Source organism: Scyliorhinus torazame, chromosome 7, assembly GCF_047496885.1.
Source record: "Scyliorhinus torazame isolate Kashiwa2021f chromosome 7, sScyTor2.1, whole genome shotgun sequence".
Classification (NCBI taxonomy): domain Eukaryota; kingdom Metazoa; phylum Chordata; class Chondrichthyes; order Carcharhiniformes; family Scyliorhinidae; genus Scyliorhinus; species Scyliorhinus torazame.
In genome coordinates this window covers 291,677,553-291,700,217 of record NC_092713.1, presented here as the reverse complement: position 1 = coordinate 291,700,217, position 22,665 = coordinate 291,677,553, and the positions used below count along the sequence as shown (strand labels likewise).

The 22,665-nt window shown below is 48.6% G+C and overlaps 1 protein-coding gene across 3 annotated transcripts in view; it reads right to left on the bottom strand.

Annotated features, from left to right (window-relative positions):
- Positions 1-22,665, bottom strand: part of LOC140427091 (glycine receptor subunit alphaZ1) — a 212,357-nt gene that overhangs the window by 115,831 nt on the left and 73,861 nt on the right. For all 3 annotated transcript variants that reach the window (XM_072512600.1, XM_072512601.1, XM_072512599.1), the window contains exon 4: positions 813-1,036. In XM_072512600.1, the coding sequence (XP_072368701.1) occupies positions 813-1,036 (224 nt within the window). The remainder of the gene's footprint in view (positions 1-812; positions 1,037-22,665) is intronic.

Below are 22,665 nucleotides of genomic sequence, written 5' to 3'. Positions count from 1 at the left end.
CACGATGAATAAAAGAACCTCCAATTGTCTTTGGTCTAAAAGACATGCTTCCAGACACGTACTCAACATTGTACAGGAATGTTTAATCAATGCTACATTCCGTACTGCTTATCTGCTTCTCAATTCATGATTTTATATCTGCCTCCTGCCTGATGTGATATTTGTATTCTTCGCAAAACTCACAACAATGTAAATATTATTCGATGCTGGTGAGATGTCAGATATCCTACACTGCCTGCAAGTCCCTTTCCTGATTCACTGATGCAATGTCACCAGTGACTCAGCTGGTAGCACTTTTGCTTCTGAGTCTCTGGGTTTAAGTCCCATTCCAGGACTTGAGCAGAAAAAAATCAAGATCGGCACTCCAGTGCAGTACTGAGAAAAGTGCTGGAGGTGAGATATTGCTGCCATCAAGCCTAGATGGATAAGATCCCATGGTACCTTTTCATGGAAAGCAGCAAAATTAATCCCGGGTTCTTGTGCAATATTTATCGCTCAATCAACAGGTTGTTTGGTCAATATCACATCACTGCCTGAGGGAGTTTGCTGTGCGCAAATTGGCTGATGCATTGCCTATATTATAACAGTGACTACATTTCAAAAGTACTTCATTGTCTTTGAATGTTTTGAGATGTCAAGAATAGCGCCAAATAAATGCAATTCTTTTTTAAAATACGTCCTTACCCAGCATCATATACCGGTGTTGAACCCAATACTGTGTGTGTACTCTATGATGGATACTCCATGATCACCCCTCATTTAATAGCCTACTACGTACTCTCCTCATCCAGTTACATATGACTGTCACGTACCTGATACTGTAGAGGACGTTACCATTCTTAAAAATTCGCAGTAGTTTGTTGTCTGTGGTAATTTCGTGAAAATGTGCACCTTTCTCGTTAGCAAAGAATAAATCTGGTTTCCAAATTGAATCCAACATAGATGGATCCAGATCCAACGAGTCATCAGGAAACTCGCTGTAAGCTAGCCGCGGATCATTCCATTGCTGGCGTAGGAAAATATTTAGCCGATAATCCTGCAGGAGGAGAGAGAAAAATAGAGCTGTTTATATGAGCTCAGAAGGAGAGCAACAGTTCACAGCAAATGAGAGTGAAAGACTGCTTAAATGCACCAACCATTTTTCCACTCCCCAAGTTTCCTTTGATAACTGCCTCAAGTGTCCTCTTAGCTTGTTCCCTTTGCTAAACTTGTGATGATATGTGAACTATCATCCTTGTAGATAATATAATATCCAAACTGTATATAAACAATAGTACCTGTATGCATAGATTACAATTCTAGCATCCGACCACAGATGGTGTGGCGACAGGAGAAAGTTGCTGGAACACAGACACATGTAAGGCAGAACGTATTCTAGCATATGACCACAGTTGGCATGGCGACAGGAGAGCGTTACTGGAACACAGCCAGATGTGAGGCAGAATGTGGATTGCAGTCATATCGAGTAGCTCCTTAGTCAATAGTAATTAATACTAGTTAATCATAGTTGTTTGCATTTAGCCATAGTCTTCAACTGTAATCATAGTAGATATCATAGAAACCCTTTAGTGTTTTAGTTAGTTAATAAGCAGTTTTGTTCATTTACAAAGCCGTATGTTCTCTGATCACTTCAACCACAAAGACACCAACATCCGTGCATACAGAGAACATTACAAAGCTGGGACAGGATTCAATGATCATTTGTAGTATAAAGAGAATGGAGTGCTTAACTCCCACCGCAAAATCATAGAATATTCCCAAAGTATTCACTATTATTGCAGGAACGATGCCAGGAGGCTGTAGCAATTAAGAAATAGGTAGGCAATATGGAAGAGAGGGAGTAAACATCCAGATGAGGTTGACACAGAGATTAAGGATGAAAGAGTTTGAAGGAGTCTGATAGAAAGCGCAGATATGGTTTGAAGTAGATAAGAAGAGGGGCGAAATGCACATGGACTGGTTAGAAGAACAGTTTGAAGCAGACATGGAGTGCATATATGGGGCACTAAAAAACATGCAATGCATGGAAGAATGGACTGAAGATTATGTAGTGCTGTGGAAGGGGACTCTGAAACTAACTTGCATTGGATGTAAAAGAAAATAAAGGATTTAGAGAAAATGGAATATTGCTTGGTCATAACAGGAAGGGGAGCTTTAAAAGAAAATTCAGGGGAAAAGTTATTTTTACAAGACAATGAAAGGCTGGAAACAGTGTAGAGAATAGCTACCAAAAGAGAAAATGCTGGAAAATCTCAGCAGGTGTGGCAGCATTTGTAGACAGAGAAAAGAGCTAATGTTTCGAGTCCAGATGACCCTTTGTCAAAGCTAAAAGACATAGAAAGTGGGAGATATTTATACTGTGGGGTGGGGGAATGAAAGATGAGTCATAGCCACAGAAACTAAGGGAAAAGAGTGCTAATAGCCACAGAAACCAAAGGAAAATAATGCTAATAGACACAGAAACCAAAGGAAAAGAGTGCTAATAGCAACCCACAGAGAAAATAAAAGGTGTGAAAGGCCAAACAGAAGAGAAACTAAAATCAGATGGTAAGCTGTGACAGATTTAGGGGGGATGTGGGAAACAAAGGGGAGAAAAGGTCAGGAGATGAGGGACAAGATAGGGGAGGAAATATATATATAAAGAAAGGCAAGAAAGAAATAAAATATAAAAGACAGTCTAAATGAAATGGAATGAAAACAAAGAGGTTGAGGTGGGTAGAGCTAATCATCTGAAGTTGTTGAATTCGATGTTCAGGCCGGAAGGCTGTAGCATGTCCAACCGGAAGATGAGATGCTATTCCTCCAGTTTGCGTTGAGCTTCACTGGAACATTGCAGCAGGCCAAGGACAGACATGTGGGCATGGGAGCAGGGTTTTGTGTTAAAATGGCAAACGGGAAGGCCGAGGTTCTGAATGCACACAGACCGAAGGTGCTCAGCAAAGCGATCACCCAGACCCTGAACTCGAAACGTTAGCTCTTTTCTCTCCCTACAGATGCTGCCAGACCTGCTGAGATTTTCCAGCATTTTCTCTTTTGGTTTCAGATTCCAGCATCAGCAGTAATTTGCTTTTATCCAGTAGAGAACAGCTATAGAGGGAAATCCCAGAGGGTGACTCAGTGAGGGAGGGAAATCTTAGACATTTGGGGGAATGGAGCCCATTTAATTTGAAGACTTGAAGATTCAGCACTGGTAGCCATTTCACTGTTAAGCATTTACAATTTGGTCAAATCATATCTTTCTCATGGCAGTGGAAAATACTGGAGCATTTCTTACTGAATCCATGGATTACGATGATTAAGTTGTTGGTTGGTTAAAGGAATGTCAAGATCATTAAAGGCAAATACTATACAATGAAATATACCACTGTAAAATATTCACACCGGGAATGAGTAAGTGAACATACTGTACAAATGTATGTACCTGGGACTCAGTGAACAGGTAATGAACTGTAAGAAGATTAAGAAGAGCAGGGCAGCCTACAGGATATCCTCTGACAGTGTTGGATAGAATGATGTGATGAAAATACTATGGGAAGATCAAGCAGACGTGGGTGGGGCTATGCACAACACAATCTTATTGGTAGGGGAACAAGAGGAAGATAAGTGTGAGAGCTGGCACAAAGTATGTCCCAAACACCATATGGCTTTTAACTAAAATAACAACCACATGAGATTGGAAACAAATCAGACGAAACAAATAAAATGACTAGGCTTTTCACTTTGAATATGGCATCGACTAGTTTCCCATCAGAAAGCATTCACCTGAGTTTCTATTTATTGGCTGGAATTTTCCGCTTTTCAGACTGAGTGGTTGGTGGGAGTGTGGCTCTGGTGGCGTCTTTCATGCTGCCGGATTCTGTGCTTGGAACCTAATAAATTCTGCACAGTCAGGTTCCCCTCCGAATCTCTGGGTAGGCCTGCAGCTGATTCGTCTGCCCATCAGCTGGCAGGTTCAAAGGTTCCGGTGCCCTATTTAAATACCAGTCCATCACATTCATGTCATTCTCTCCAGCCCACCTGTATTTACCAGAACGTGCAGGATGTCAGCCATCCAGAGGGAAAAGACTAGCAACCTGAAGAAGTCTATTCCTTGATTCATTCACGTGTCCCCCCCACCCCTCCTAAACCTCAAGAGTGCCCATGCCTCACTTGGGACTTTACCCACCGCATCTGAAGTCTTTGTACATCCTCTTCCAGTTAACCATGTGGTAATCCTTGTTTCTGAGCTTTTCAGGGTCCAATTTCCCTCCTCTCAGTCTTCCCTCATCCTTCCATTTTCCGTCTTCTTTATCCTCCTCCTTGCCCCTCTGCCTGCCATTGTGCGCCCTCGCCCTTCCCTCCCAATTCTTGCACAGTCCTCCTTACAGATTTCCCCCCTTTATCTTCATCAGATCCCACTCTCAACTCGCATTCCACCCCCTGGTCAAACTTCAGACCTTCGTTGCGGTGGGTCCGTGAGTCCAGCAGCGCGGTGCTGTCCTGATCGACATTGGTGTGTGGCACCAGGGCAAGGAGACTCCTGTGCTCCCAAACCCCAGGCTCTGTACTGGTCTGACTTGGTGACACTGGAGAGTCCATCAATTCAGCAGTACGGTGCTGTCAATGAAGACCAGCTCGGCATGGGGTTGGAGGACAGGAACCCGCCTGCCCCGGCAGAGTGGTGGACAGTGCATCAGGATTAGCGCAGCACGGTGGCAGAAAGCTTTTATTGCACTCAACTCAAAGTCTGCCTTGTGCACCCATCGGGTTTCAGACTGATATAATTTCGCGCTGGCGTGAAGCAAGATTGGAAGGCTTGACGGGACACCTGCCCGCAGCTACTTTAATGAGCATTCATGAGGTGCGAATGGATGAAAATGGGGTTCACGCCATCAGCCAGCAGGAAGATTGACCTGCCAATAAACCGCCATTGCGATAATTGCAATGTGATTTTATGCCAGCGAGTTTCTGGCTTTTTGGCTCTCGCTAGATTCTCCGCTCCTGCCTGCCACCCAGCCCACCAAGGCCATGATGGGAACACTCTGTCCATTGTTTCATCTGCAATGGATCATCACTGAATCCAGAAGCTTAATTTTGATGTCTCATTTACTCTGAACGTGTTAAATGAGAACTGGTTGTAACTCAAGGGGCGAAATTCTCCCCCAACGGCGCGATGTCCGCCGACTGGCGCCAAAAACGGCGTCAATCAGACGGGCATCGTGCCGGCCCAAAGGTGCGGAATGCTCCGCATCTTTGGGGGCCGAGCCCCAACATTGAGGGGCTAGGCCGGCGCCGGAGGGATTTCCGCCCCGCCAGCTGGCGGAAATGGCGTTTGTTGCCCCGCCAGCTGGCGGAAATGGCGTTTGGTGCCCCGCCAGCTGGCGCGGAAATGCGGCGCATGCGCGGGAGCGTCAGCGGCCGCCGACAGTTTCCCGCGCATGCGCAGTGGGGAGAGTCTCTTCCGCCTCCGCCATGGTGGAGGCCGTGGCGGAGGCGGAAGGGAAAGAGTGCCCCCATGGCACAGGCCCGCCCGCGGATCGGTGGGCCCCGATCGCGGGCCAGGCCACCGTGGGGGCACCCTCCAGGGTCAGATCGCCCAGCGCCCCCCCCAGGACCCTAGAGCCCGCCCACGCCGCCTGGTCCCGCCGGTAAATACCAGCTTTGATTTACGCCGGCGGGACAGGCAATTTCTGGGCGGGACTTCGGCCCATCCGGGCCGGAGAATCGAGCGGGGGGTCCCGCCAACCGGCGCGGCCCGATTCCCGCCCCCGCCCAATCTCCGGTACCGGAGACTTCGGCGGGGGCGGGGGCGAGATTCACGGCGGCCAACGGCCATTCTCCGACCCGGTGGGGGGTCGGAGAATGACGCCCCAGATTTCTTTTGTCCAAACTGGACTGCCAGTTCTGTGCAACTTTAATTGGCAAGCGTTCTTTGAAACCTGACACATTAGCATAAACGGCAGACTGCTCTGTTCTATATTAAAGTGTTTAATCATTCTTTGGCCATAAGGATGAGAAATAGCTAACAGTAAATAAATAATGTGTGAATTGAGCAGGTTTGAAGAGCAATGAAGGCAGTAAGACACAGGCGGGTCAGGTTTATAAAATAAATAAATAAATAACCTTTATTGTCACAAGTAGGCTTACATTAACACTGCAATGAAGCCCCAAGTCACCACATTCCAGCGCCTGTTCGGGTACACAGAGGGAGAATTCAGAATTATCAGCTGGTACGTGGCTGCTGGCCTTGTTCTGCATCACGATCCAGCTGTCTAGCCCACTGAGCTAAACCAGCCCCATTATGTCATTAACGACATTCTGCAGATCATAATTGACATTGGAGGAAGCACAGGAGGAACATTTACAGGTTTCAAGGATGTCTAGTAGATAAGTTCAGTGTCAGATATAGGGGACAATCCTGGCAATGTTTATACAATATGTCACATTTTAAGTGCATAGAAGCTTGTCAAGGAGAAAGTGTCCAAGTTAAAGAAAAGTTTAACAGTAGGAAGGTACTGTTACTTTTATTAGTTTGAGTCACAACTTCCCTAATCAATAATTCTATGGGTCCGAAGGATAATTACTTTGCAATATGCAGACTGCTGATTTACACGAATGCTATATAGGTTACAAGATATTTATCGTACAGTCACATCAATGCCAATCCAAGGAGATGGTAACTGTCAGACATAAGTTGATGAATTATTTCTGGAAACTCTATTGTTTATTCACTAACATGATACAAATGTACAAAGGATAAATAATGAGGATATTGCATAAGGAGAACTACAGGCTATAAAAGATGCATGGTGAGTTGCAGCTGAGGCAGCTCATTTGCTACATCTCAAAGGAATCTCATTAATTCAGTGTCTGCAGCTAACAAGCTATTTCATTTTGTGATTCACTTTGCCTAACAATCCATATTCTGGGGTGTAGCTTTCACTTCTTTAATATTTATCTCCTGGAATGCATACTTACTTTCTTCTCAGACAAAGGTAGCATTTGAAAGACATGTTTCAACATGCTACATAAGTGGAGAGCTGACCTAGGGCTAGGGAGTTTTCCTTTTTCTCCCATGTCCATAAAGTGTACTCCCGGATAGATTTGTTTGTTTTGGGAAGGTCGTTGATCTCTAGGGTGGAAGAAGCTGAGTACTCAGCCATAGCGGTTTCGGATCATGCCCCACATTGGGTGGACCTGGAATTAGGAGAGGAAAGGGAGCAGAGAACACTCTGGCGATTAGATGTGGGACTGATGGCGGATGAGGGAGTGTGTGCAAGAGTGCGGGGGTGTATTGAGAGATACCTGGAGGTCAATGACGATGGCGAGGTCCCTGTGGGAGTGGTATGGGAAGCACTAAAAGCGGTGGTCAGAGGAGAGCTGATCTCCATTGGGGCCCACAAAAGGAAAACAGAGGCCAAGGAAAGGGAAAGATTACTGGGGGAGATTTTAAGGGTGGATAGGGAATTTGCAGAGATCCTGGAGGAGGAATTGTACAGGGAGAGGAGACGACTCCAGACGGAATTTGACCTTCTGACCACCAGAAAGGCGGAGGTACTGTGGAGGAAGGCACAGGGGAGGAGGTATGAATATGGGGAAAAGGCTAGTCGCCTGTTGGCTCATCAATTGCGAAAGAGGGCAGCAGCGAGGGAGATAGGAGGAATTAGAGACGAAAGGGGAGACACGGTGCGAAGGGCAGGAAAGATAAATGAGGTGTTCAAGACCTTCTATGAGGAACTGTATAGGTCTCAACCCCCAGAGGGAGAGGAGGGGATGCGGCAGTTCCTGGACCAATTGAGGTTCCCGAAAGTGGAGGAGCGGGGGGTGGTAGGCCTGGGGGCACCGATTGGGGTGGACGAGGTTATTAAGGGACTGGGAAGCATGCAAGCAGGGAAGGCCCCAGGACCAGACGGGTTCCCGGTGGAGTATTACAGAAAATATGTGGACTTGTTGGCCCCGTTGATGGTGAGGACGTTCAATGAGGCCAGGAAAGGGGGGACTCTACCCCCGACGATGTCGGAGGCGACGATATCGTTAATTTTGAAGAGGGATAAAGATCCGTTGCAGTGCGGGTCCTATAGACCCATTTCATTATTGAACGTGGACGCCAAATTGTTGGCAAAGGTACTGGCATCGCGGATAGAGGACTGTGTCCCGGGGGTGGTGCACGAAGACCAGACAGGGTTCGTAAAAGGGAGACAACTGAATGTTAACGTGCGACGACTATTAGGGGTGATAATGATGCCCCCAGTGGAGGGGGAGGCAGAGATAGTGGCGGCAATGGACGCAGAGAAGGCATTTGATAGGGTGGAGTGGGAGTATTTATGGGAAGTGTTAAGGAGGTTTGGGTTTGGGAACGGGTTTATTAGCTGGGTTAGACTTCTTTATGGGGCTCCAACGGCAAGCGTAGTTACAGGTCGACATAGATCGGAGTATTTCCGACTATATAGGGGAACAAGACAGGGATGCCCGCTGTCTCCATTGTTGTTCGCGTTGGCAATTGAACCTCTGGCCATGGCGTTGAGAGACTCCAGGAAATGGAGAGGGGTGATTAGAGGGGGAGAAGAACACAGAGTCTCGTTATACGCGGATGACCTATTGTTATACGTGTCGGACCCAGCGGGGGGGATGATAGAGGTTATGCGAATTTTGAGGGGGTTCGGGGATTTCTCGGGGTATAGGCTAAACATGGGGAAGAGTGAATTATTTGTGATACATCCAGGGGACCAGAGTAGAGAGATAGAAGGCTTGCCTCTACGGAAAGTGGAAAGAAACTTCCGATACCTGGGGATTCAGATCGCTAGGAGCTGGGGAACCTTGCACAGACTTAATCTGATACGGTTGGTCGAACAAATGGAGGAGGACTTCAAGAGGTGGGACATGCAGCCTCTATCGCTGGCGGGCAGGGTGCAAGCAATTAAGATGATGGTCCTCCCGAGGTTCTTATTTGTATTTCAATGTCTCCCTATACTAATCACCAAGACCTTTTTTAATAAAATAGACAGGAGCATCACGAGCTTCGTGTGGGCAGGGAAAGTTCCGAGAGTAAGGAGGGGGTTCCTTCAGCGTAGTAGGGACAGAGGAGGATTGGCACTACCGAACTTGGGCGATTACTATTGGGCCGCCAATGTGGCAATGATACGTAAATGGATGATGGAGGGTGAGGGAGCGGCGTGGAAAAGACTGGAGAGAAAGTCCTGTAAAGGGACGAGTTTAGAGGCGCTGGTGACGGCGCCGCTACCGATCTCACCTAAAAAGTTTACCACGAACCCGGTGGTGGCGGCAAACATTGAATATCTGGGGACAGTGGAGGCGACAGAGAGGGGTGCGGGGAGCCCTGGTGGGGTCCCCAATCAGGAACAACCATAGGTTCGCCCCAGGAAGAATGGATGGAGGATTTCAGAGCTGGTACCAGTTGGGAATTAGGAGGGTGGGAGATTTATTTATAGATGGGACTTTTGCGAGCTTGGGAGCATTGGAGGAAAAGTATAAGTTGCCCCGGGGAAATTTCTTGAGATATATGCAGGTGAGGGCGTTTACTAGACAACAGGTGAGGGAATTTCCGTTGCTCCCGACACAGGGGATACAGGACAGGGTGCTTTCAGGGGTGTGGGTCGGAGAGGGCAAGGTGTCAGAGATTTACCGAGAGATGAGGGAAGAGGGGGAGGAGTCGGTGGGCGAGCTAAAAGGAAAGTGGGAAGAAGAACTAGGGGAGGAGATAGAGGAGGGTATGTGGGCTGATGCCCTAAGCAGGGTAAATTCCTCTTCCTCATGCGCCAGGCTTAGCCTGATTCAATTTAAGGTGCTACATAGAGCACATATAACGGGAGCAAGATTGAGCAGGTTCTTTGGAGTGGAGGACAAATGTGGAAGGTGTGGCGGGAGCCCGGCAAACCACACACATATGTTTTGGGCGTGCCCGGCAGTGGAAGGGTATTGGAAGGTTGTGACGGGAGTGATTTTGCGGGTGGTGAAGGCCCGGGTCAAACTAGGCTGGGGGTTAGCTCTATTTGGAGTTGCGGAAGAGCCGGGAGTGCAGGAGGCGAAAGAGGCCGACGTTGTGGCCTTTGCGTCCCTAGTAGCCCGGCGCAGGATCCTACTCATGTGGAAGGAGGCGAAACCCCCCGGACTGGAGGCCTGGGTAAATGATATGGCGGGGTTCATTAAACTGGAGCAGATAAAGTTTGCCCTGAGAGGATCGGCTCAAGGGTTCACCAGGCGGTGGCAGCCATTTCTCGACTACCTAGGGGGACGTTAGAGGGAAGACAGATGACCAGCAGCAGCAACCCAGGGGGAAGGGGGGAGAGGGGGGAGGGGGGGGGGGGGTGGGGTTTAGTTTAGTTTAGGTCAAAGATAAAGGGGTTTTGTTACTTGTGTATTGTTAAAAATTTCTGTATTGTTATTGTTGCGTTTGCTTTGTAAGAGGGGAAAAATTGTTGTTTGGGAAAAAAATTTCAATAAAACATATTTAAAAAAAAAAATAAGTGGAGAGCTGATTCTGAAACATCAAAGCAACAGTACGATGGAGGTCAATGGAATGGAAGACTTGCAGAAATTAGTATGCTCTCCAATAGTAAAGGCTTATGTTACGTTAGTCACGTTCATTGCTTCAATCAATGTCACTTGGATCATGAAAATTTCTGCCGGAGGATGCAGGTAGGATTCCAAATGAATACTTTGTGTTGGTGATCACTAGTGAAAGGGCCGGTGTGGGTATAGAAATCAGGCAGAAGGACTGTGGTAAAAGTAAAGAAACTAACATAGGCAGGGAGGAAGTTCTGAGTGGTCTAGCATGTTTAAAATAGACAAATATCCAGGACCAGATGAAATGTAATCCAGGCTATTGAGTGAGGCAAGGGGGGAAATAGCAGGGGTGGTGACCAGGGAGCATAGATTTAAGGTAAGCAGCAGGAGGTTTAGAGGGGATGTGAGGAAACAATCTTTTCACCCAGAGGGTGGTTGGAGTCTGGAACTCACTGCCTGAAAGAGTGGTGGAGGCAAAGGCCCCCATAACATTGAAGAAGTATTGACATGTGCACTTGCAATGCTAAGGCATACAAGGCTATGGACCAAGTGCTGGAAAATGGGATTAGAATAGTTAGGTGGTTGATTATTGACCAGCGCAGAAGCGATGGGCCAAAGGGCCTTTTCTGTGCTGCTCACCTCTATGACTAACAGGGAGCAATACATGTATCAGTGGCTCCTGCAACAGAGACCTCAGACACGCAGGGTATGAGTGTAATGCTGGTAATTCTCTTCAGGAATACTGTTGCAGATAATACCAGGTGCTGAGGGCAGAGAGAGGGCAGGGTCAATGATGTCGATGGTGGGGTCCTGGGGTTGAACTCAGTGCTCTGGTAACAAGAGGGAACAGTCACAGCCAGATCTGGAGTAAGATGCAGTAGCGTGGCTGTCCCAGGGCAAGGGTTTGGTAGGTGAAGGAGTGGGGGCTGATGTCACAGAGGCAGATTGGACAGGTGGCACAGATAGTGGGAGTGGGCAGGTTCAGGGTGAGCATGGGGACGGCAACGGGTGTCAGCTCTAGGGGAGGGAAGGCACATGGAGGTGGAATGTTAAAGGGTCCAGGGTAACCGGGGGAGGTTCAAGGATTGCAGGAATGGTGGGGGGGGGGGGGGGGGGGGGGGGGGGACACTAGAATATAATGGACTGATTTTGGAATGTGACACCCATCATTTTTACAAACATACCTGCTAGCTTTTAGATGGAGTAAACCTGTAAAGGAGATGCTGCCTACATTTATCACTTCAACCTTTTCAAAGATCCATTGAGGCATCAATGATGCAGGTTGCAGATTGCTGCCTTGGTACTGGCTCCAATCCAGATGAGGAAAAGGAGGGCCCATTGTAGGTTGGCACAAGGTCAGGAGGAGCAAGGGCCTGAGCGGCAAGAAGCAGTGGCGCCTCAAGAAGATCAAGATGCTGGCAAACAACGTCCACTGCCGTGGCGAGCACTGGCCCAACCACGGGTGTATCTAGAATTGAATGGAAGGCAATGCTGGAGGTTTAGGGTTAAGGTGTGTCCAAAGATTTGGTTGCATGTGTCTACCAGCCGTCTAAGATGAGCTGCGGCTGCAAGGACTCTGAAGGAGTAGTGTGGAGCTCCTGGCCTGCGGTGAGTCAATGGTTGTCCTGGTGCCCTTTATATATGGCTTCGACCCCAAGAGGTAATGGCGGGGTTGGGTGACCTCCTGCTTGCTCCGTCACAAAATGCACCGAGTTCCTTCTGGTTACATAGTTAATGAGCTGCAAAGTGGAAGATTGCGCATGTTCATAGGCCACCAGTGGGAATCACTCCGACGACTTAGACTTCAGAATGGAAGATTTCAGCCATAGTGTCAACGTCTAGTGAGATTCTACTGAGACCACCGTTAAATTCTGTTGCGTTTTTCACAAATGCAAGTTTTAAATTCACTCAGATTATCCCCATTCACTTTAAAAGGTACTAAATACAACAGAGAGGCTTAGATAATACCAAAAACAGTAGATATCTATGAACATAACTCATTATTGAGCTTAGGCTGCAGTCTTGGCAGAATTCTTATGGTTCATCTAAGCCCGTCACTCTTGTTTTTGGTTAAGAATTTTTTCCACTGGGGCATAGGTATTCAGCAAATATAATTTAACAGTTCAATGACAGTCACACTGTCTGGATACGAACACAGAACGTGATTAAAACAGCATAATTATGAATGTCAGTTGATTGCCTGCATCATTTATGTTTGTTTGCTTTCGTACTTATGTTTAAATGATTTCTAAAAAAAACCCAAATATTTTGTCCCGCATCATTCTACATCTCGCTGAAATGGGAATTTATCCATTTACTTTTTGACACTTGAATCAAATTAACACATTTTGCATTAGTTGGCTGTTCAACCCACAATCTGACTGTGGAATAATTGGATGCTGCCACATGATCTTTGATGCAGGATGGGGACAGCTGCAAGGCAAAATAGCAAAGACATGAAAATATCAGGGAAAACCAATGAGTTGGAATATGTTTGGCTGGTTATATACTTTATAAACTATGGGAAAATGTAAGCTGCTGAAAGCAGGGACGGTGTGGTTCTGCGAATGAAATTAATGCTTTTGATATGTTGCTGAGTCTAGCAACACTGCAAACAGATGTTTATCTAAAGCAAGCTGGTAACACTGGGGGACAGGACATTAAGGGCGGAATTTTCCTAAAATTTGTCAGAGTGCCAAGTTCAGACTGAAAACTAGTGTGCATCTCTCCAGCTGCACAGTTGTGTTTTCAATCCAGATTTTCTGGCACTCAGCGCTCAGAGAATCTGGGGGCATGGTTTGTGACATTGTTCGACAAGGCCTGAGAGAACTGGCAAGGCCAGCTCTATAGGGATCACAGTGCCATCTATCTTTAAAGGGCACAAGCATCGGGGTGCCCCCTCTCCCAGGCAGTGGCACCCTTTCCCCCTCTCCCAGGCATTAAATACCACTTCAAAAAGAGTTACGTGCTTTCCAATCACCTCTTTTCATGGTTAAGTGACTTTGAGGTGGTCAGCTGTGAAACTAATAGCACTTAACTCTATTGAAGTGGTCCAGGAGCTGTCAGTTAAAACTTGATGTTTAAAAAAATTGTGATTAGTTTCACAGTTGACCACCTCAAAGTTATTCAACAACAAAGCAAGTTGTGTGGAACAATTTAATGCAAGCTGTCAATTACAGCCTAGTAAAATCAATATCAAAGAGAAATTAATGAAAGGCTAGCTGATCAAAGATCTAACAGGGTTTAAACACAGCTGACTGGTTTTCCCTTCGCAGAAATTGAAAGGTGCTGATTCCTCTGCCTGACCCAACAGAAATATTGCCTGGGTAAGTGTTAAAACAATGATTTATTTCACTGCATCTACCTGGGCTTCTCTCCAGCTTCCAGATAGGCGTTTCTGTTCTGGGGGCTTCCTGACAGGGGTCTCACAACTGGCAGGTTTGTAGGGGGGGTCACATTATTTCGGGGGTCTCCTTATTTAAGGGGTCTGTGGGGGTCTCTTTAATTAGGGGGTCTGTGGTGGGAGGAATGGTGGACGGGAGGGGGTGGGGGGGTCTGGTGGAGGTGGGATGGTCAGGTCTTGCATTTTGAGGGGTGGGTGGCCCTCTGATGGACATTGATGGCAGCTCCCTTAAAGAGTTAGCCCCTTGACCCACTGTGAGGTCAACCGCATCTAATACACACTTGTCAGGACCAAGACCTGCACCAATTCCCACGAGGGCCCAGAGAAGATGGTGCTCGGCCCGTTTATAGGATGCAAATGGGTCTTAATGATCCTCCTGCTGATGCAGTGCGCGAACCTTGATCCCGACGCTGGCATGGGACCAGAGCTTGGAAACTGATCAGTGCCCAGCGCAGATCCTGTTTTCTCCCCGATGTTAGATTCTCCGCCATATCAGGAACTCCACTAGCTGTGGCAAGAGGCAGAGAATCCAGCCCATGGTGTGAACTTTGCAGTTACACTCTAAAAGCTAGACTCATGAAATGAAGGTAATTAAGTTTGACTTCTGAAACAAAACAGCAGCTAGATCTGTCGCGTAATGTTTCAACTAGTGGAGGGTTGGTTACGAAACACCAAGAAACAACACAATGGAGGTCGTCGGAATGGATGTGCTTGACCAAGTTGAGGTGTGGGTCTTCTAATATTCAAGGTGTACACTACTTTAGTCATGTTTATCATGTCAATTTAGGGCAGCACGGTAGCATTGTGGATAGCACAATTGCTTCACAGCTCCAGGGTCCCAGGTTCGATTCCGGCTTGGGTCACTGTCTGTGCGGAGTCTCCCCGTGTGTGCGTGGGTTTCCTCCCGGTGCTCCGGTTTCCTCCCACAGTCCAAAGATGTGCGGGTTAGGTGGATTGGCCGTGATAAATTGCCCTTAGTGTCCAAAATTGCCCTTAGTGTTGGGTGGGGTTACTGGGTTATGGGGATAGGGTGGAGGTGTTGACCTTGGGTAGGTTGCTCTTTCCAAGAGCCGGTGCAGACTCGATGGGCCGAATGGCCTCCTTCTGCACTGTAAATTCAATGATAAAAATTGATGTCACTTGGATCATACTAGATTTCTGCCCCCAGAGACCTGCTGCTGGTATGGGCCGCTGCTATGTTTACCTAAACGTGGGGCCTTAACACTGTCTAGTTCTATCAAGCCTCACAATTGGGGGGGGGGGGGAGGTGCCTCATTAGAAACTCTCTCAGAATCTTTTTGGGACTATGCAGAGTATTAATCAGCGAGGAACGCATCTCTCCTGCTTGTTACCACCTCAAAGAACGCTAATAAATTTGTCAGGTGTGATTTCTCCTTCATGAAGCCATGCTGACTATGCTTGATTATATTATGCATATTATGCATTTCAAATGCACTGCTATTGCATCCTTTAAAAAAAAAAATTAGAGTACCCAATTCTTTTTTTCCAATTAAGAGGCAATTTAGTCAGGCCAATTTACCTACCCTGCACATCTTTGGGTTGTGGGGGTGAGACCCACGCAGACACGGGGAGAATGTGCAAACTCCACAGGGACAGTGACCCGGGGCCGGGATCGAACCACAGTCCTCGGTGCCGTGAGGCAGCAGAGCTAACCACTGCGCCACCGTACAGCCCCTATTACATCCTTTATAATGGACCCTGACATTTTCCCAAAGACAGAAGTTAAGCTAACTGGCCGACAGTTACTTGTTTTTAGTCTCCCTCCCTTTTTGAATAAATGTGTAACATTGGCAGTTTTCCAATCCTCCGGGACTTATTCAAATATTCAGTTTATTCTCCAGTTCTGATAGATTTTCCTTTATACTTGACAAAGCCAGTGCTGAGGTTTTCTTGCATTTGCACTATTGGAGCCAAGCTCATTGAGATAGAAGCCTCATTCAACTTGAAGCAATGTCCCATGAGGGAGGACTGAAATTCACAGGCTGATGTAGGTAATTTTGTGGCATTGGGTAGTAAGTGGCGTGATAAAGGAAATGTAGGGTGCGATTTAACCACAGATTGCGTCCAACGCGGAGCTGGGTGATTCAGTTAAATAGTGGGAAAGGCCAAAATCGAGATTCGTGTTGGCTGCAGCATATCATTAACCCTCATTTGCATTTATTTACATCTCATTAGCGAGATGTAAGTCAAATGCAACGGCCTCCTGGAATTAACTGGCTGCCCAGCGATAAATCACGTGGCCGTTGATTAAAACTCGTTATTAAAAACCATGAAGCTGGTATAATGGCTGCTGAGGGGAACTGAGGTGGTGAGCAGCCATTTTCATTTTCCCGCAAGCAGCTCAAGGGCATTGGAGCTGCTGCCCCAGGGTGTTTGGGTTTGGGGGGGGGGGGGGGGGGGTGAGGGAGAGTGGGGGTGGGGGGAGAGTGGGGTGGGGGGGGCTTTTCCCTCAGGGGAGTTGGGCTTGGTCGGCGACTGAAGCTTTCTAGGTTGGGGGTCACCCCTGTACCGGGGGTGAGGGGGGTGGGGACTTTTCATCTGTGAGGCCTTCAAGCCATCTTTAAATATTGTGGATACCCATAACAGGGGCAACTACAGCTTCTATCGGTCTGTCCCACCAAACACTTCCCCGACAGAGACCTACTCTTGGTTCTATGCTGAAGTTCATATTATTTTTGTTTAGATTTTTTTAAGTCACAAAGCCAATGTGCAGAGTGGACAGAGCAAACCCTTAATCCATCTCATTGCTTGCTCCATAAACAATTCAAATTCAAACTGAAGCCAATTCACAGTCCCCACAAGAGTCCAAGCTGACAAGAAAAGGCATAGCACCATCTTGGGCTGGATCTGACGCTTGATCTTAACTCCCTTTGACTGTGAGCAGCCTCTAGCATCACAGCTGAACACTATTGCTAATGAGGAATTGGCCTTGTTAGTTGTGAGAGCACTTCACAGCTCTCGAGCGGTGCTGCAGGTTGTGTTTGCTGATTGCTCCTGCTGGTAGCTGCAATGCCTGAAGGCCATGGGTTTGTCTGCTGCTACCTCTTTTGCTTCTGTAGCCTGAAGTAAGGAAAGGGAGGATGTAAGATGACCTGCTGCCGGTGCTGGAGAAGGGAAAGGGGAGCTCTTTCTCTCTTCTGGCATGCTCTCCGTCATTGGGATTTTCCACTGTTATGGAGTATACTGCTGGGAGCTGCAAGAGGGAGAGAGAGAAAGAGGTGGATTGATCCGAATGATGAAGGTGCTGAAGAAATGCTGTTGCAGATTGCTGGTGATTTTATTGTACCGTTGACTGTTTAATGTTTGATGCCTGAAGGATGTGTGTTTGTTTTCTGTCACACCTTTTGCTTTTGTGGCCTGGAGTAAGGAAAGGGAGGATGTAAGATGACCTGTTGTCAGTGCTGGAGAAGGGGAGGGGGAGCTCTTTCTCTCTTCTGCTGTGCCCTGCGTCGGTGTGATGTTCCCTGCTGAGGAGTCTATTGCTGGGAGCTGGAGGAGGGAGAGAGAGAGAGGCGGATTGATCCAAATGTGTACTGTTGATTGTTTAATGCCTGGAGGATGTGTGTTTGTTTACTGCTGCCCTTTTGCTTTTGATTCCTGGCGTAAGGAAAGGGAGAATGTAAGATGATCTGCTGCCAGTGCAGCTCTTTCTCTCTTATTTTGTGCTCTGTGTTCGTGTGATTTTCCCCTGAGGCGTCTACTGCTGGGAGCTGCAGGAGGGACAGAAAGAAGCAGATTGATCTGAATGGCCTGCTGCCAGCGCTGGGGAAGGGGAAGCGTTCCAGGTTGGCGGTCTTCCCTGGGCTGGAGGTCGGGCGCGATTGAGGGGCTTTTTGTTTGTTAGTCCTTCAAGCCAGCTTTAAATATTGTGATACCCATAACCGGGGCAACTACAGATGTTGCCTGTCTGTCCTACCAATCACTTCCAGGCCAGAGACCTACTCTTGGTTCTATGCTGAATGTTACACATTCGGATCAATTTGCCTCCCACTCTCCCTCCTGCAGCCCCCAGCTGGACTTCGCGGCTGTTTTATTGCATCTTGAACACAAGGGTAACATATGGACACAGAGCTTTGGTTCCAATTGAATTAGTCTGTGTAAGAAGGCCTGTACAACGGAGGCTCATGGGCAGAGTCTGATAGGTAGCACGGGTGAATGGTAAGGGTCCTCCATTTTGTTGAGGACCTGAGTGTGTGTTTAGTTTTTTATTGTCCAAATGAACTGTTGTAGTTTTGTGTTTGTACCGATATTTTGGTGTGAAAAGTAGTTGTGCATGTTTGGTCTAGTGCCTTTTCCTTATTGATTAATAGTTGGTGTGATGTATGGACTGTTAAGTAACTGGTTTTCAACTTTTTAAATACTGGTACTGTTGACCTTTTAATAAACAAAATATTCTCAAGTGCTTTTCTTGTGGGTTGTATTACCACATGGGTACATGTGCCATGTGGGGCCTTTCAATCAAACTTTGAAGCCTGAACAGTTTGCCTGAATTTTAGAAGCGTCAGCCCCGTAGAGTCAGCCGCCAACAATCAAACAGTCAAGAGTGGGCTTCAGCACTGGGGGTATCCTTACGACCATAGGGTAAATGTGTGGATCAGGGGAAGGCACCTGAGCACAGTCACCCTAAAGTGCTCGGCAGGGGTCTGAGGTCTTGGGCTCCTGCTGTGGCCAGGTGAGTGTGCAGAGCGAGGTTTCCCAGTGAATGGTGGATGTCTCTCTGAGAGAAGGCGGGACATATAAGGAGGAGGGAGACTTGGAGGATTTGAGGGTCCCAGGGTGGAGGTCCTAACTGATTGTTGGTCTCTCTCCTTCTCCAATGCCTTACAGATATCACAATATAGCTGGTTATGTAGGTGCCGCAGAGGCTGCCCTCGCGGTGCTGGTAGCACCAAGGCAGCCAGACACCAGAGAAAGTTGCAGTGTTTATGCAGGCTGGAGGTGGTATCCCATCTGCAGGGTGCCACCCCACACCCTTCAGACCCGGTCGTCCATCAGGCCGAGGAGAAACCCAGAAGGGACGCCAGTGATGGCCCAAGGCGTACAGGTGCTGTTGGTCTTTCGAGGAGATGACAGAGAGTATGTGCTGCAGGAGACTCTGTGTCAACTTCATCCTCATAGACCTGGCACCCCGTGGAGGAGGATGACACCCACTCCCCATGGCCGTGAAGGTCACCATAGCCCTGAACGTCTGTGCCACCAGTTCATTCTAAGGCTCGAGCTGGGATTTGTGCAGCTTCTCACAAGCTACAGCCCATAAATACATCCGTGAGGTCACAGATGCCCTTTGTGCCTGGGCATCAGACTTTATCAACTTTGGGCTGGACCAGGCCCACCAAGATGTCCGGGCTGCAGGATTCTCTGCCAGCACCTTCCCGTAACAGCCTCCCCGAACAGGCGCCGGAATGTGGCGACTAGGGGCTTTTCACAGTAACTTCATTTGAAGCCTACTTGTGACAATAAGCGATTTTCATTCATTTCATTTCATTTTCATTTTCACTGGGATGCCCCAGGTCCAGGGGGTAATTGATGGCATGCAGGGAGTCCCCTTCATTAACAGGAAGGGGTTCCACTCTCTGAATGTTCAGCTCATATACGGCTACCGCCTCTGGATCATGCATGTATGTGCACACTTTCCTGCGGGTATGCATGACAGCTACATCCTGTTACACTTGGAGATCCCTGGCACCTGTGAGGACAACCCCAGCGTGATGGGTAGGCTCTTGGGGGATAATGAGTACTCGTTGAGGTCCTGGCTGATGAGACCAGTGCGGAGGCTGGAGACCCAACATAATATGGTCCATATTGCCATTCTTGCTGTGATTGAGTGGTGCATCGGACTGCTCAAAATGTCATTCTGGTGCCTGCACCGTGCTGGTGGTGAACTGCAGGACACACCCACAGTGGGTCTCTCATGTTGTGGTGGTCTGCTGTGCCCTCCACAACCTCAGTGGTGGGCGACATGCTGCAGGAGGAGGAAATGCGGCCTTGTCTGAGGAGGGGCGGATCAAGTTGCCCATTCCCCGCCCCAATCCTTCCGCCCCCCCCCCCCCCCCCCCCACCCCCCTCCTCCAAATCCTCAACTCCCTCCCAATCCCTCCTTCCCTTGATTAACCCCATTCCCCCTTTGTCCCATTCCCCATCCCTCCCACACTATCCTCCTCCCTGATGACCCTATTCCACCCTACAAGGGTCTATGTAATATCACCTCAGAGTGATGGGCCTATGTCAGCATACTCAGTGGTTCAATATGCAAGGCAGGATAGTGTTGACAACTCCCTGTGAGCTAAGCTCTGGTTTATGCCAAAGTCTGACTCCTGTTTTGCTGCTGAAAATGCGCTCACACCCATATTCTGAATGGGGTCTGCATCGGAGGTTTTTGGTCTTGCACCACTGAGCCTGTGGGGGTGGGGGTTGAGGAGAGCAGAGGGAAACAGGAGGCGGACCCGTTGTGAAGATTAATATGATAGAGGCTTCACATGTATCAGGCATTACATGTTTTAATTGTGAACATTTGACATTTCCATTTTCCATTCCCCCTAGATACACAGATAGTGCCCCCCCCCCCCCCACCCACTCAGTGTTCCTTTCTCTCTCTTCTTGATCTTCCATGGTCTACTGTTACATCTAGGTGTGTCTTCAGGATGCACATCAGAGGTGGTGGCAGCCTGCTGCTTTCCGCGCCCTGTGGCCTTTGATGCCCTTGGTGGATGTCCTCTGGAGGCCCTGGAGCCGAAGGGCCCTGGCCAACTTACTGGTGTCACAGGTGTCGTCATGCTACCCTGATCTGCCCGCTGCCTTGAAACACACCAATGTCAGGAGTGTCATGATATCCATATTAACATATCATGGTGCAATCACACACACACACTGATGGACAGGTAGTTGGACCAACCAACACACACACACATCACAGCCAATCACCAGTGAGAGCATACGCACTATAAAACAGGGAACACCACAATTCCCGCTCATTCTACCAGGCGATAGCTCAGAGCACAGAACTCACAGCGTGCCACTCAGACATACACCATGTGCTGAGTGCCTCACTAAGATAGTGATAGGGCTGGGTCCACAGGTTAGCTGGTGAAGCACGAACCTCAGCCAGCAGTTAGTAGTTGTTATTGTTTAAGACATTAAAACAGAGTTGTACCATCTACAGCCGTGTTGGATCATTTGTGTATCGGAACACCCAACACGACATGATACCAGTAGTGGAAGCGGCTGTGAGACCTAACTGCACCCTTTCAGACATCCGCCACCCTGCTCCATGGAGAACATCAGCCCGCCGCAGCCGCTCCGAATCGCTGGAAATCTTGGCGTCAACTGGAAGCTGTTTAAACAGCGCTTCCAGCTCTTCCTAGAAGCCACAGACAGGGAGAATGCATCGGACACCAGGAAGATCGCCCTCCTCCTCTCCATGGTGGGGCAACACGCCATCCACATCTACAACTCCCTGACATTCGCGGAAGGCGAGGACAAGACAAAATACAAGACGGTGCTTCTAAAGTTCGGGAACACTTCAGTGTGGAAGTTAATGAGAGCTTCGAGAGGTACCTCTTCCAGCAGCGCCTGCAGGGTAAGGATGAGCCTTTTCAATCTTATTTGACACACCTCCGCATCCTCGCGCAGTCCTGCGGCTATGAGGCCACCTCCGACTCCATGATACGGGATCAGATAGTTTTTGGGGTCACCTCGGACACCCTACGTCAGCAGCTCCTCAAAATAAAACGCCTCACCTTAGCGACTGCCATCGAGACCTGTGTCCTCCACGAGAACGCGACCAGCCGGTACTCCCAAATCCAGGCGGCCGAATCGTCACGGCAGGGGTCCTACGAGGTGGAGCGGGTCCAATCGATCGAGTTCCTCCCGGCCCGCGGTCTGGACGAGGGCGGCCATTTTGCGCGCTTTCCGAGGCCTCCCGCGCTTGTACGCGCCAAAAGAGGGGACGTCGACGCAGAGGGACGGGATGCGCAGGCGCGCTCTACGCAGGACCACACCGTGCATGCGCGGTGGCGCAACGAACGCCATGACGTCACGACGTGCGGCAACTGTGGCTCCGCCCACTTAAAGCGGCCAAAGCGCGACAATGCCTCCGCTGTGGCAGGATGGGCCACTATGCTGCCTGCTGTCGAGCAGCTCAACCTGCCAACTCTAAACAATTCCACCAGCCTTGCAGGAACGTGCGGGCCATTCAGCCCCCATACACTGAGTCATATCCTGACAACATGCAGACCAGTGATACTTAAGACAGGGAGCCCTTCCGCGTTGCGGTAATCCACAAGAACCGAATGTCCCCAAGCCGGAACCACCAGCCGCTGCCAGTGCACAGCATTGATCCGGGCGATGAGTGGTGTGCCACCCTAATGGTCAACCGATCACCGATCACATTTCACTTGGACACTGGTGCCTCCGCCAATCTCCTTGCATGGTCAGCCTTCCAGACCTTGAAGGTTAAACCACCGATTCTGCCATCCCACTGTCAGCTGGTTGACTACAATGGAAACGTCATCCCGGCCACGGGGTCCTGCCAGCTCGAGCTTACACACAACTCACATAAAGCCACATTATCTTTTGAAATAGTTGGATCCTCGAAGGACTCTCTGTTAGGTGCACAGGCATGCAAGATCCTCCACCTCGTTCAGCGGGTACACACTCTGTCTCCAGAAGGCACGTCCGATTTCCTGGATGTAGACTTTAGGGCGCAGCTCCACTCACTCCTCGCGCACAACCAGGAGGTT